Genomic DNA, 16859 nt, shown 5'->3' on the forward strand with positions numbered 1-16859 from the left:
TGTTTCAATTTTTAAATTCCTTAAATACTGAGACTATAGGTATTCTAAAAGTTTTTAAAATACTGCTTTTCAAATTGGTTTCATCAGAAAATCTTTTTTGATTGTCTTTTATAATTAGGGATTTTTTTTGCCCCAATTAATAAGAATTTGCCATTTCTTTCATAATATTGATACGTATATATCATATATATCTTAGGGTTAATACTAAGCTACTATAACAAAATGCAGAACGTGGTGGCATAAATATATTATAAGTTTTTTCTCATAATCAGAAGTCTTGCTGGTTTAAGAAAATGCTGTTAGTCCACTCTATGAAGTTACTAGCTGGCACAAGTTTTATTTTATCCCATGGGCTTATTGTTTGTCCCTTAGCTTTTTTTTGGTTCTTGTCTGTCTTGCCTATTAATGTATACTTAATTGTACTGGTTTTTTTTCCTTTTGTAATTCCCATGTGGGATTTGTTTATTGTCTGAAGCAATCAGTTTTTGATAACTCTTGTATCATTGTGACTATAGTCTGCATTCTATTTATTTTTGTATTCTGCATCTTTAATGGTTGAATGAGTTGATGCTTTCATCAGTCTCTGGTAGGTAGGTAGTACTCTTGTCTACCTCAGTTAATCTTCTTAGCATTATTTGTGAGTAGCAAAAATACTATATGAATAAAAGCTTTCTCTTCTCTGAGAATTCTAATTTTCCTCGGAAATTTGCTATTCATATCTTTGCCATATGTCTTTCTCATTATTTCTTCTCCTGATGAGAAAGATTTTGGCCACCTCTCATTCCTGAAACCTGACAGGGCCCATGAACTCTTGTCAACCAGATCCTTTAGTTTTTTCTTGCTTGAGAATAATAGGTAGTTGGGTTGGACTATTCTTTTAAGTAGAATATTTAGTAACCAACAGAAGTAAAAAAAAAATTTCTATCACTGGGGTGAATGCCAAATGTTATTTACACTACTTGTGTACTCATCCTTCTGTTCTCTATTTTTCCACTTCTTTCTTTCTTTGACATATAGATTGCATATTCCTACATTAGTGTTTTCCCTTTTTTTCTTTTTTTTGGATGGGATTCTAGTTTTTTGTGAAGTGGACGTTAGTATTAGAATGAAAAGCTTCTATGTTCAGACTTACAGGATTATCAATGCCCATCTTAATACTTCTTAAAATTGAATCAAAGATCATTTAACATTTCTCAGATGAATTAAATATTCTTAAAGATTCCTATTCTGAGCTTAAGTACTACTAGTTTAATTTGTTTCAAGAACCATTACTGAAAAACAGGCATAAATCACTAATAAAATAATTCAATTTTATATCTTAAACAGTTATTCTGAGAGACTTAAGCTGTTCCATTAGTCAACATGGCAGTGTTAACATCATTATTGATTAGAATCATTTCTTTTGGGTATGGTGGTAAACTTTTTATTCAGTGGAAAGATAGGCATAATTGCTTATTTTAAAAAGGTAAATTTCTGATAAAAACATTCAGTTATTTTTATAAAGATTTTTCATATCAACCAGTTTACTTTGATAAAAGAAATTCTTCTCAAAAAATCTCAAAATTGCAAATAATTTTATATTAATTCTTCTGACTCAGTTATAAAGACTGTTAAACCTACTCTTAGCAGGTATAGTCATTTGAGCACCCCCCAAAAAAAAAAAAAAACTAGAAGTAGGAAAGGTTTTAAAACATTAACAAGACTTTGCCATTTGCCATTCATAAAGATGAATTGTAGGAGAGAAGAGAGTGCCTTGCATACCATGCATCTGAATTGTGTCTTCCTTTTCATAGTTAGGTAAACCTAAGGTTCCCTAGAGAATTGTGAATTGTGAATTCACTAGACTGGAAGGATCTTTTGAGACACAAGTAAACATATAAAGAATGAATTGTTAAATATATATATTTGAAAAGAGGTTAATATACTTTTGAAATCTGGAAGAGTTAAAGTGTTTTTGTTTGTTTGAGAACTTGGTTGTTAATAATTACCAATCACATATTTAGTAAGCACTTACCTATAGACTCTGTGCTGCATGGCTCACAGTTGGGAACATTATAGTAAATACTTCTGATGTGGGCCTGGCACTTTCATGGTATTTTCTAGCCCATGTGTTACCATGATTAATCCTAAGGACTGTGATTTAGATGTTAACCATTTTTTATACTGAGTAAGTTAAGACTTAGAATAGTTAAGTAATGAAAAAGTTACATAACTAGTAGATGGAAACTGAATTGCAGAGCCTGTATTACATACTTCTCATAAAAACAAACTGCTGCCATCACAGCAACACATTAAAAAAGAGAAATCACATGACATATCAATAGAAGCAAAAAAAAAAAACGTTTGACAGAGTACAATAAGTATTCATGATAAAAGAGCTCAGTAAACTAGAAAAAGAGTGGCACTTCTGGAACTTGATAAAGAATACCTACCAAAAAACTACAGCTAGCATCACATTTAATTGTGAGAAATTTCAAGTGTCTTACTAAGATCAGCTGTGAGGTAAGGATGTCCCCTCTCATTACTTCTTTTCAACATCCTAGTGGAAAACCTCGCTAATGCAATAGGACAAGAAAAGGAATAAAAGGATATACAGATTGATAAGTAAGACACAAAATTGGTGTTCACAAAGGACATGATAGTGCATGTAGAAAATTGGATATAATTGAACAGAAAATCTCCTGGAAGTACTAGTAAGTGGTGATCGTTTTAAGGTTAGAGGATATAAGATTGATAGACAAAAATGAGTTCCTTTCCTATATACCAAAGATAAGAAAGTACAATTTGAAATTTAAATCAGTAGCATTTACATTAACATCTCTCCTCCCAAAATGAATTTTTGAGGTGTAAATCTAACAATATGTACAAGATCTGTGTGAGGCAAACTATTAGATTTGAATGAAATGAAGAAACATACTATGTACAGTCCAGTACTAAAAACTTAATATCATCAAGATGTCAGTTTTTCCCAACTGGGTCTATAGATTCAGTGCAGTTCTTTTCACAATCCTAGTAAGACCAAAATGATTCATCAAGAGACAAAAGACCTAGAGTAACCATTACAATATTGAGGGAGAAAAATGAAGTTGGAGAACTGATGCTGGCCAGCTGAAAGACTGTGGAAGTATACTAATTAAGTCAGTGTTGAATTGGTGAAAAGAATAGACAAATAGAATCAAGATCCCAGAACAGAGGCCCATAGTCCACTTTTTTTTTTTTTTTTTTTGGACAAAGGAACAAGGGAATGCTATGGAGCAAAGATAGTCTATTCATTAGATGCTGTTGGAATAATTTACCATCACCTGCAGAAAATGAATCAATGAATTACAACATTCACAAAAACTTAACTCAAAATAAATCCATAGCTCTAAGTGTAAAATGCAAAACTCTGTTAAAACTCTTATAAAATAACAGATGACTTTGGACATAATGTTATGTTTTTAGATACACTAGAGAGACAGTCCTTGACAGAAATAATTGATAAGCCAGACTTCATTAAAAACTTCTGGCTGTGAAAGACTATATGAAGAGAAGACAAGCCATAGAGTGGGAGAAAATATTTGCAAAAGATAGTGATAAAGGACTGTTAGCCAAAAATATAAGAACTTTAATTTAATTCATTGATGATAATGAGTAGTCCAGGTCACCAGTATGAAGTTCTAGTTTTTTAGAGACCTGAGCTATCTGGACTTAGAAAGGATTTTGAAGATGGAGAATTCACAGAATGTTTTTGGAAAATGTTCAGCTGCCATGGCATACTTTGTTTATAAAATATTGAGTTCTTCAAAGCTTTTGATTACTTAAGCTTAATCATTTTTCCTATTGTCTTTTGGATTTTGGTGAAAGAAAGGAAACACTGTTGACTATGGAAAAGGGAAGAGATTAAGAGTGGAGTTAATTTTTTTATTTTAGGAACTAAAAGTCTTAACTATTTCCAATAGTGTAGCACTTGACATTTACTTTTTAGTGACTATTTGACAAGTTACAGATAAGTGAAATGCTTTCAGGTTAATATTTAAAAATTTTAAAATGTCTTAATGCTCATTTGTTTTGTTTTTTATAGAGAGGATCTGACGAACTACTCTCAGGCAGTGTTCCAAACTCTAATATGAGCAGCATGGTGGTTACAGGTAGGTATTACTCTTAATAGTCTGTCATAATTTACCATTTTATGGGAAAGATGGTAAAACTAAAATTTAGTGTCTTTTACTGGAATGGTATTTTAAGTTGAAAACATTTTAGAGAAAATGTTGCTAAAGTATGTTTGTCAAAGTAAAGTCCTGAAATTGGTGACTTAGATAGGTAACTAAGTTTGTTTTTTAAATTAGAAAAATACCTTTTCTTTCAGTTTTAAGTTTCCTCACTTTTACCCTTTTTATAAAAACTTTTGTTTTTAGTTTTTATGTTTAGCAGATTAAAGTATTTGTTTATTACACTGAAGCCAAATAGTAAATATGAACCAAAAAAAAATTCAGCAGTGTGCTTGTTTTCAACCTTTTTGATGTAACAATATTTTAAATACTTTGAATTAAAAATTGCTCTATGTTATCTGCATGGTAATTGAATATGGTTTAATATTCATAGTGTTTTTTTTCCTTAAATTATATATATCTAAGTAAATATTGTTAATTGTTTGAAATGTTTGCCTGTAAACAAATTTAGACTAAATTTTAGATACTAGTTTTGTGATTGATGAACCAAAACTTGAAATAATGATGATGATTGAATTATCTTACTTTCATATCCTTAAATTTTACATTATTTACCTAAAGTCAAACTTCTTTTTTAAAAAACTCCTTCCTGAATTGCTTCTCTGAGGATTGAATTATATTGTCAATAAAAGCATAGTAAAAGACTAAATGCATTTTTATTTCCTTCAGGTAGCCATTGAGATTGTGTATATGTACAGCTTAGTGCACACATACACATCCCTTGCAGTTTAGTTAGGTAAAAATCATAATGAAGTACTTATCAAATATAATAATAATGATCTACAGATGAATTTGTCAGCATGATCACAAAGCAAAATCAATAGTCTCTTACTTTGATGGTGAAGATACCATGTGCCAAATAATTAAACAAATGGGCTTGAATGTCTGTATATCTGCTTTGCTATTTTCAGTTAAAAAAATACATATAATGATTGATAATGAAAATATTTTAAAACTCAGTGTGTGGGCCTGTGACAGAGTAAGTGGTAGCAGCCTTTCCTCTGTTCCCGTCTCCTCCCAAAAGCAAAAAAACTATAAAACTGAGTAAAATGTGAGACAACTGTTCTCTGGAATTGACGAGCAGGCAGTGTAAGTATAAGATCATGATCCTTGAAGGAAGGGAAACACATATAGTGAGTCTGATGATCACTTTAGTTCTCTGCCTTGGAGTATCCTATTATAATATAGGGAAGTGAGGCTCAAGCAGAATGAAAGTCTTTGTAGGCTGAAGAGACTGAGATTTGAATTTAAAACTGCTTAGAATTAGGGATTTGTGGTAAATGATTCTGACAAAATATATTGCCAAGGGGTTTGTGCATAGGGTTGGGGACAGAATTCACTATAAGGATTCACTTCATTCAGAATTTTGAGTAATGTGTGGGTTGCATGTGTGCAGGTTGAGACTGCACGGTTTATCAGAAGTGAACTGCTCAGAGCTGTTACAGTGATTTCAAAGCAGTGCTTGGAGGTATTGAAGTTTTAGAACGGCTGAATGTAGGCAGTTTGTACAGTACCCCAACCATTGAACTTAGACTATAGAAATTCAGGTCTTAAGAGAAAAGACTCACAAACTATCATATGTCCCATTCATAAGACTAAGATAGTGAGGTAGACTAGCCTTCCAAGAGATGAGGATTCATCAGTAATTATTTGCCTAAACAAACCCCCTAAAGAAGACAATATGTTCAGTCTTAGAGCTGTTATCCACAATAACTCTGCTTGTCATAAAAATTATAAGACATCTAAAAAATAAAATACTTCAAATGAAAAATTCAGTTGTTGGGACTAACAACAAACTGGAAACACTAGAAGAAAGGTGAGTGAATTTGAATACAGATGAATAAAAAACTGTCAGTTTTATCAGAGAAAATTTTTTGATACAGTCAGAACAATCTCATATATGTAGAATTGGGGCTCCAAAGAGGGAATAAAGAGAACATGCAAAATATTTAATTACATATTTAAATAAATATGTAATTGATGCAGTAATAATGGAATATAGATTTTCTATAATACATAATACTGTTGGTTAGCATTTAACCCACAGTGTAATTTATTTCAAAATTGGAGTCAGTTCTCTGAAACTCTGCTGCTAAGTTTTTGTAATATTCTAAGGTCCTTTGTTGTTGCTTCAACAATGTCCATAGCATTTTCACCAGAAGTAAATTCCATCTCAAGAAAATACTGTGGGCATCCATAGAAGCAACTACTCATCCTGTTGAAGTTTTATCCTGAGATTGTAGCCATATATTCACACATTGAGGCGTCTCTACTAGTTTGGTTATTTTCACATATCTATTGTTGCTTCTTCCATTGAAATCTTGAACCCCTCAAAGTTATTCATGAGGGTTGGAATCCATTTTTCCAAATCTCTACTATTTTAACCACTTCTGAATCACAAGGGTTCTTTTTTTTTTTTTTTTAAAGATTTATTTATACAAGAACTAGGGTACAGGCCAGATGTGCGGGAGGGTGAGAGGATTCACCAGAGATAGTGAGTTCACCAGAGACAGGGTAACAGATCAGGCAAACTGATGAAATACACTGCTGAGGGGAGCAGCGGGCGAGACAGGAGAGGCCTGCTTCGCCATGTGGGATTCTCGCCGGCCGACCCGGATTGAACCTGTGCTGCAGAGGCTGCAGACAGCTTCACAGTGCAGCGCTCAACTGCCTGCGCCACCAGGGAGGTCCATGAATCACAAAAGTTCTTAATGGCATTTAGAATGGTGAATCCTTTATAGAAGGTTTTCAGTGGATTTTCCCCAGATCAATAGAGGAATCATATATATGGTAGCGGTAGCCTTGTAAAATGTGTTTTTTAATAAGACTTGAAAGTTGAAATGACTCTGATCCTTGGGCTTCAGAATGCATGTTGTGTCAGCAAGCATAAAGACATCATGGATCCCTTCATTCATCTCCAGCCATGTTTTTGGATGACCACGTGCATTGTCAATGAGCTGTAATATTTTGAAAGTAATTTTTTTTTTTCTCTGAACAACACTAAACCATTAAACCATATTGTAAACTGTTATGTTGTCATCCAGGCTTTGTTGTTTATTTAGAGCAAGGCAGAGTAGATTTAGCATCATTTCTAAGGGCGCTAGGATTTTTGAAATGGCAAAGAATCAGTTGGATTTTACCAAAAGTCACCAGCTTTATCAGCTCCTCACAAGAGAGTCAGTTTGTTCTTTGAAGTTGGACGTTGCGTTCTCTTCTCTAGCAATGAAAATCCTAAAGACATCTTTCCATAAGGTTGTTTCACCTGCATTGAAAATCTTTTTAGTGGTTCCACTTCAGCTGGATATCTAGATCACTATTAGCACTTGCTTTTTCTTCTACATTAGCACTTGCTTTTTCACTTTGTACTTTTATGTTATGAATATGAATTTTTTCCCCTCCTTAAACCTTGTGAACTAACCTCTGCTGGCCTTAAACTTTTTTCTGAACCTTCTTCAAGGGCTCTCTGAACCTTTATAGATTGAAGAGAGTTAGGGCCTTGGTGCTGGATTAGGTTTTGGCTTAGGCAATGTGTTTTGACTGGTTTGATCTTCTGTCCAGGCTACTAAAACACTAGAGTAGCACTTTTAATTTTCTTCAAGAACTTGCCCTTTATGTTTACATTTTGGAGCTTTTGGCCTCTCTTGGCTTTCATGTCTTACTAAGTTTAATCATTTTTAACTTTGATTTAAAGTAAGATACATGTGACTCTTCCTTTCACTTGAACACTTAGAAGTCATTTTGGCGTTACTAACTGGCCTAATTTTGATTATGTTGTATCTCAGGAAATAGGAAAGCCTGAAGGAGAAAGGAGAGAGATGTGGAACAGTTGATTGGTGGGGCAATCAGAACACACAGTGAAGTTATTAAGTTGGCTGTCTTATGTGAGTGCTATTAGTAGTGCTTCAGAATAAATATAGACATATCAAAGACCACTGATAACAGATCACCATGATACATAGAATGGTGGCGCAGAGGTTAAAGACACAGCACTATCAAGTGATTGCCAGTTACTGCAGCATGAGTTTGATCCCTGACCAGGGAGCTGACCCACATAGTGCAATAGATCTCTGTCAGCAGACCTCTCCGAGTCTCACCCGCTGCTCCCCTCAGGAGTATATTTCACTAGATCTAGCTGTTTTACTTCCCACTCTGTTTCTGGTGAATCTTCTCACCCCCACAGCTGCCCTATACCCCAGTTCTTGTATGCATAAATAAATCTTTTAAAAAAATAATGAAAATATATGAAAAATTTTGAGAATTACCAAATTGTGATCAAAAGACACTTTCAAGTGAGCATATGTTGTTAGAAAAATGGATTGCTACGAAGTTCAATTTGTAAGAAATGTAGTATTAGCAAAGTGTTAAAAGAAAGCACTATAAAATGAGGTATGTCTGATTTGGTAGTTACTTGGAGTTTGGGAGTGAGGAAGAACAAGCGGGGAGAAGCTGCTAAAGAGAATTTGGGAGCAGTCACTGAATACTGTGTTTTGGTGAAGGTTGCACTCATGTATACAGTTGTGTTGCTTAATGGGGATTTGTGCTATGAAATGCATTGTTAGGTGTTGTGCAAATGTCATAGTGTGTAATTACACAAATCTGGATGCTGTAGCTTACACATGTAGACTATATGGTATAATTTGTTAGGACCACTGTTGTATATGGTTTGTTGCTGACTAAAATATTTATATGATTGTATGTCAGATTGTATGCTTAATACCTAAGCAGTTTGTTGCATGTGAATTTTGCTTCAGAAGTCTTTTGAAAAAGAAAATCTTATAGAGGAATTGCAGTGTAATACCATCCAGTATTAACAGTGCAAGAAGTAAAAAAGAAAACAAAAACATTGATAATTAGAAATAACTAGCTAGGTATTAAATAGAATCATAAATCTATAAATGTAAACTGGCTGAACTAAATCCAGTGACCGCAAGCTGTTTGAGACCATTGAACACTTGGAGTGTAACTATTCATAATTGAAATGTATACGGGATATGTGTGTTCGTATGTGTGTGTTTTAAAGACATAGTTGTAAAATTAATTCTTTGTACTTTTTGAGATGGTTACTAGAATATTTAAAATTACATGACTTGCATACATTTCTTTTGTGTAGTTCTAAGCAGTTCAATTAAAAGGCGAAGATTAGACTGGGTTAAAAAGTAGAACCTAAAACTACGTGTCTACTAGAGTCAGGTTGATCCACAGATAAGACACAGGTTGAAAATAAAAAGGATGGAAAATGATCCATGTGAACAGGCATGAGAAACTTGATGTGATTTTCTTAACATCAGTCAGTTGAATTCAAGAGAAGGAATATTACTAGATAAAAAAAGCTTATTTTATAGTTGTGAAAGGGTCAGCATATCAGAAAATGTAACTTTCCTTCAGTTTTATGCTAGTAATAACTTCAGGTACATAAAAAAATAACTACTAAAGACAAATAATATAATTGTCGGATATTTTAAAATCCCTTATAGTAATTGTTAGGACAATTAGATCTTTCAAAAACATAGCGAGGGGTCCTCCTCGGTGGCACAGCAGTTGAGCGCTGGGTTGCAAAGCTGCCCGCGGCCTTTGCGGCGCTGGTTCGATCCCCGGCTGCTCCCCGGCCACCCGAGGAGGGTCCCACATGGCGTGCAGACCTCTCCTGCCTCCCGCTGCTCCCCTCAGCAGTGTACTTCGGTCTTTCTGCCTGCTCTGCTCCCCGCTCTGGCTCTGGTGAATTCTCTCACCTTCCCACGCTTCTGACTGTACCCAGTGCATGTATAAACAAAAACAAACAAACAAATAAATAAAACATGACTCTATTAAAAAAAAAAAAAGCAAGGATTTGAACAATGTTATCAATCAGTTTATCTTAACTCACATACATGAAACTACATCAGTAGGATTGTTTTTCATATGTACATGGAATATTCACCATGATAGAGGCCATATGATAGAAAATAAAGGCACTCAGTATATTTCAAGTAATTAAAAACTCATGGTATCTGCTTATAGTGTAATCTAATTAAGAAATCAAAAAAGTAAGCAGTCTCGGAAATTACCAAGTATTTGGAAATTGAATTGCACAATTCTGAAAAAACATGAATCAAAAAGATATATTTCATTTAATTTTTCTTAATTAAATGAAAGTGCAAATATGTCAGAATTTGTTGATTGCAACCTAAGACGTGTGTTAGGGAAAAATGTTTGTACCTATATTTAAAAAAGAAAGGTTTAAAGCTTCCAAAGATATTGATCAAGTAAAGAATGAAAGAGAAAAAAAATTACTAATATTTAGAGTGAAACTGGAGCCATCACTATTATTGCTCATACATAATATAATAGGAAAATAAAGCAACATTACAAACACTGATAATGCCAATAAATTCAACAGCTTAGGTGAAATAGAAAAATTGTTTCACATGAAACTGACAGCTTACTGTATGATACAGGTCAGATATCAGTATTTCTATATATATAATATCTTTCCACAATGATTACTGCAGGCATAGGTGGTTTTTCTCAGACATGGGTGAATTTTTTTTTAAACTTCAGAATAAGAAAAAAATAGCCATGTTCAGTATACATTTTTAGAAACTGGAAAGGAGTTACTCATTTATTTTATGAAACTGCTATAACTGACACCAAATCTAACAAAGATAACATCAAAAAATCAAGATTTCAGACTATTGTTTCTTAACATAAATGTAGGTATTGTTAAAATACTAATGAATCACATCTTGGAGTATGTATATATGAAAGACTCATTTCCAGGATTGTAAGGTTTAACACTTGAAAATTAACTCATTGTAACATCCCAGTAATGGTTTAGAAACAGAAAAAGCAGTTGACAAAAATCACCGCATCTGTTCATGATAAAAATCTTTCAGAAAAGGGCCTCCCCGGTGGCACAGCGGTTGAGCGCTGGGTTGCAAAGCTGCCCACAGCCTCTGCAGTGCCGGTTCGCTCCCCATCTGCTCCCCGGCCACTGGAGGAGGGTCCTGCATGGCGCGCAGACCTCTCCTGCCACCCGCTGCTCCCCTCAGCAGTGTACTTTGGTCCTTCTGCCTGCTCTGCTCCCCGCTCTGGCACTGGTGAATTCTCTCTTTGGTCCTTCTGCCTGCTCTGCTCCCTGCTTTGGCACTGGTGAATTCTCTCACCCTCCCGCGCTCCTGACTGTACCCAGTGCTTGTATAAATAAATAAATAAATAAATAAATAAATAAATAATAAATAAATAAATAAATAAATAAATAGATATTTCAAAAAAAAATCTTTCAGAAAAACTATGCAAAGAGAAGGGAACTTGCACAAGGTAGGTAGGGAGCATCTACTTAGAACTTACAAAAGAATCCATTCTTAATGATGAGATACAGAATGCATTCTCCTGATAAACAGGAATAAAGTCAGGGTGTATCTTTTCAAAGGCTTTCCAGCTTTTTTTGTGTACAATATAAGGAAGTAAAATAAATAAAAGCTGTAAGGATGGAGGAAAAGGCAAAGCTGTTATTTAAACTTGACATGATTTTCAAAATAGAAAACCCAAAGGAATCTGCAAATTTGTGGCAGAACTAATGAGTAAATTTAGAATGGTTACAGGGATTCAAGTTCAAAATATAATAATAGGTATTTTCTGCTATTATTAGCAGATCATTTCAAGATGGACTTTTAAAAAATCTACCTATAACATGAGACAAAATAGGAAAAGTTTAACCAAAAAAGGCAAGACATTTACACCAATAACTACAAACATGGTAAAGAGAAATTGAAGATCTAAAATAGAGAGCTATACCACATTCATGAATTACAGGGTACAATATATTGAGAGGCCATTTTCCCTCAAGTTGGGATACATTGAATCATTCAAGTCCTACAGACTTGTCAATTGAAGTTCAAATTTAATTCTAAAATTCATGTGGAAATGTGAAAGACCTAGAATAATAAATGCTCATCATTACTTATCAGGGAAATGCAAATCAAAACCACAGTGAGATGCCACCTCATTGCTTGAAATGACCTATCTCAAAAAGACCAGAAACAAGTGTTGATGAGGATGTGGAAAAATGGAAACCTTGTACGCTGTTGATGGCAGTGCAGACTGGCCCAGACCCTATGGAAAACAATATGGCGATTTCTCAAGTTATTAAAAACAGATCTACCTTATGATGCAGCAATTCCACCCTTAGGTATTTACTTGAAGAATGCAAGAACATTAAGGAATTTGAAGGAATATATGCACTCCTGTGTTCAGCGATATACTGTTTACAACAACCAAGTTATGTAAGCAGCCTTATGTGCCCAAGGAAAGATTAGTGGATTAAGATATAGTGTACTCTGTGGACTCTGACTTAGTGTGCAGTGATATGGCCAAATGCACCAAAAAATTGGGATTGTCAGTAAATACGGTACCCATCAAGGTACATCCCTTAGGAAAATGGTGGAGAAAATTGAAACCAGTCAACACAACTTTTTACTACTTTTGTGGCAAACCAAGATGAAGAAATGAGCTGTGAGTATCTGGCACTATGGTTTCTGCATTAAAACAGTAGCTAGTGGTGGTGTCTGGATCACCACTTCTTAAAGGAATTGAAAAACTAGTAGGACCACAATTTGAAACATTGCTAGCTTATAATAAATTGGTGAATTTATGTAAGAGAAATTGATTTGTTAATTTTGTTAATTGTTAATGCTTCTTAAAATAGATTTGGAAATTGAAATCCTGATTTTTACTGAATAAAAGATAAAGTATATATGTACAGTGGAATAATACTCAGCTCTAAAAAAAGGATGAACACATGCCATGTGTGACAGCATGGTTGGAGCTGGAGGGGATTATGCTAAGCAGAATAGGCCAGAAGGAGAAAGACAAGTACTAGATGGTTTCACTCATATCAGAGTCTGTCACATAACACCAAACCAAAAACAAACTCTAGAAATCTTTTTGTACAACTGAAGCTACCAGAAGGGGAGGGTAGAGAGTAAAGGAAGTAAGGTGCACAGTGGGCTGTGGTAGAGGACTATGAATGTCATGGTGATGGGTGTAGTGAGGTAGCATATATCTGAAGATGTAAGATCCTGTTTCTGAAACGTATACAGTCAATGTTAACATAATTAAAAAATAAAAACACACACCAAAAAGACCTAGAATAACTAAAACCATTTTGAAAAAGAAAAAAAAAAGTTGGGTACTCACTGAGGTCAGGATAAACTGTAAACTTGTAATCAGATCAGTTTAGTATTAGTATGGTTTGTGTCACAGAATAGTGTTCAGAAATATACTCATAGTTAAGGTCACACAATTATTTACACAGGTACTGGTAGTCATTCAAAGGGGAAAGAGAAATCTTTTTAACAATTGGTGCTGATCAGTCAAATACACATATAAAAAAGAAAAGCCCCCCAAAATCACTTTTAAGTGTTTATGTTGAACAGAAAAATGAGATGAATTATATACTTAAAGCAAAAAATTAAATGTATAAAGCTTTTAAGGAGAAGTACTCTCAAACTTAGGGTGAATGAAAGTTTCTGAGAGAAGACAAAAACCACTAAGCATAAATAATTCATAAACTAGACTCCACCTAAATGAAAAACTTTTCATCAAAAGATGTTAAGACAATGAAAATGGAAGGCTCAGATGAGGAGAAAATAAATTCACATATCGGTATATATCTCTGACAAAGGATTTGTATCAAGTGTACAAAGGTTTCTTCCACATCAATAATTAGAAAAAAAATCTTTTTTAAATAGAAAGTACATGAATGGCTAATCAACATTTGTAAAGATTCATTAGTCATCAGGAAAATGCAAGTTATAGCCAGTATGAAATACTGCTTCACAACAGTCTGAATCTAGGCTAATTAAGATTTGCAACACCAAATATTAGTAAGAGTGTGGAGCAACTGAAAACTATTCACCATTTCTGCTGATATTGTAAAAATAGTTGGGGAACTCGCTGATAATTTCTTACAGAGTTAAACATGACTCTACCTGTGACCCAATATTCTACTTTTAGGTTTTTATTCCTTTAAAACATGTTAACTACAAGACTTGTACAATGTATGTATTAAAAGCTTTATTCATAATGGTCTTAAATATGATATAACCCTAATATCTATCAACAGGAAAATGAATCAGATTGTGGTTTAATTTTACAGTGTAGTACTACTAATTAATAAAAGAGTGATTATTAATACATGTAACAACATGAGTGAATATTTTTAACATTACCATATGAAGCAATAGAAGCCAAAGAGTACATACTATGTGATTCCATTCTTATAAAGTCAAAAAGGAGATAATTTTTAGTATAGAGATTAAACTAATGGTTACTGTGAGTGTTAGGGATTTAAAGAAATGAAGTACAAAGAGATTTTCTGGGGCAATGGACATGTTCTTTATCAGTAAAGTTGTAAAGCAAATACAAAGTTTGAAACAGTAGACTATTTCTGGGAACTGTGAACTATTTATGGTTTTCATTTGTTGGGATATAAAAAAAGGGAAATGACTAAAGGTGAAGCTTGATGGGCAGAGTTCAAAATACAGGATTTGATATGTTAATTAATATGGTTGGACTTAACCAGATTTTACACTTTAGAAAGGATTTTTGTGGGGGGCGAGGGAAATAAACATTGCACTTAGGGAGTACAGTTAAAAACTTAGCAGTAATCTACTGAAAATATTGAGGATCTGAATTTTGGTGTTTTAAAGTAGAAAATGGAGGAAATATGTTAACGTATAAGTTTTGAGTTATTTGGAAGAGTACTGGTTCAGGAGCATTACTTGGATTTTGGTTTAGAACTACTGGGTTGATAGATAATATTCTCATTAAAAAATTGGAAAAGGAGATGTGTTTTTGGCAAAAATCTGTCACTGTTGTTTTTTTTTTTTAAAGATTTACTTATTTATGCATACAAAAACTGGGGTACAGGCCAGAGGTGTGGAGCAGGGTGAGAGGATTCACCAGAGACAGTGGGGAACAGAACAGGCAGATCACCTGAAATACACTGCTGAGGGAAGCAGCGGGGCCAGTCAGAAGAGGCCTGCTGCACCATTTGGGTAACTTCCTGGCCCCAGGAGTGAACTCCTGCTGCAGTGGCTGTGGATAGCTTCATAGGTTGCGTCTTAACCTCTTGCGCCACCAGGGAGGCCCTGTCACTGTTTGTTTGTTTTTTGTTTTTCGTTTGTTTGTTTGAATTTTACTATTTTTTTACATTTTTTTAAGATTTTTTTACATCATTGTTCATTTTTAGACAATATTTGCTTCTCCCTGCCCACCCCATAGAATTTCAAGTTTGCTTCGGATTGATAACTTCTTGCACTTTATGACTAAAGAATGAATCTGGGCTTTTTATAATAATGGAAATTCCTTAAATTCTTGTGTTAAAATAAGTTATAAGCACTCAATTTGTTTCATCTTTATAAAAAGAGGAAACACTGAGTTTCAGGATTTTTTTTTCCAACGAAGATAAGAGTCTGTGTTCTAACAGACCCCCCCCAATTGAAATATTGTTAATTTTAAGAGCAAATGACATAAAAAGAACGTTAAGCTGCTGCTTATATTTGCCTGAACAAAAAACCATTGTTGTCTGTATGTCTCAAAAAGTCACTTCACAAAGATACTTTTATAGTTATTAAATACAAAACAGGATTTCATTTTTATATTCCAACCTTATTCAAATGTTACTTTCAGTGGAGTTACTTACTATTGAATTCAGTATCTGGCAGCATTTTTCTCCGCAGCTGTTCCCTTATTTGGCCAAACTTTCATTCTCTTTATCTATTTCTTGTGCCCAAGTTAGAAAAAAAAAGTTTTACAAGTGAGAAAAGGTAGTGTTGTTAGAAATTTGATCTTGGTTAATATCTGATAAATCAATGCAATAGGACTTTTGATAAATTTGTCCTTTCAGAAATAAAAGTACAGTAGTTTAGAAACACAATTTGCCCAGGGGCCTCGGGGTTAAGTCTCAGTGCTATGACTTTACCAGCATAAGTTTGATCCCCTGCCAGGGAGCTAACCCACATATGGCGCAGCAGACCTCTCCAGTCTGTGCCAACTGTTCCCCTCAGCAGTGTATCTTAGTAGATCTGCCTGTTCTGCTGGTCTGTCTCTGGTGAATCTACTCCCCACACCTCTGGCCTATACCCTAGTTCTTGTATGTATGTATAAATAAATAAAAATAAATCTTAAAAAAAACACAACTTGCCTTGTTTTTGGATAGACTTTATTAAGAAATTTATAACTGTTTGGCAGTGAGGGAAAAGACTCGATAATTCTAAGATACAGTGTCTCTAATTTTGAGTCATATACTTAAAGCTGTGGAAATTGGTTATCCCTTCACACAGGTATTCTTATTTCTGCCAGTGCTGCTGTTATTCCTTAATAGCAGGATTTATTAAAAAGTGTCACATTTTACTTGATGTGAAAAAACTTGAAATCATTCTGTAGATTCTGATACACATTACTCAGAACTCTGAGATTCTCATTTTAACTTTTTCATATAGACATTTTTGATTTGCTGTCATTTTATTTTATTATGCTTTGAGAGTGTATCAGCGCATTGCTTCAGAGTTTGAATATTTATGAAGGTTCTAACATGTCCTCTTGCATAGAGAGGTAGTGAGAGCCTTCTTCTAGTTAAGTCTAGCTTTCTTTCTCCAGCTCATACAA

General features: G+C 34.1%; 1 protein-coding gene across 4 annotated transcripts in view; it reads left to right on the forward strand.

Moving 5' to 3' along the window:
* PTBP2 (polypyrimidine tract binding protein 2) overlaps positions 1 to 16859 on the forward strand; it is a 78458-nt gene that overhangs the window by 22466 nt on the left and 39133 nt on the right. For all 4 annotated transcript variants that reach the window (XM_037500515.2, XM_037500516.2, XM_037500517.2 and 1 more), the window contains exon 3: positions 4064 to 4130. In XM_037500515.2, the coding sequence (XP_037356412.1) occupies positions 4064 to 4130 (67 nt within the window). The remainder of the gene's footprint in view (positions 1 to 4063; positions 4131 to 16859) is intronic.

This window comes from Talpa occidentalis, unplaced genomic scaffold (assembly GCF_014898055.3).
Source record: "Talpa occidentalis isolate TD23 unplaced genomic scaffold, MPIMG_talOcc4v2.1 talOcc4.9, whole genome shotgun sequence".
NCBI lineage: Eukaryota > Metazoa > Chordata > Mammalia > Eulipotyphla > Talpidae > Talpa > Talpa occidentalis.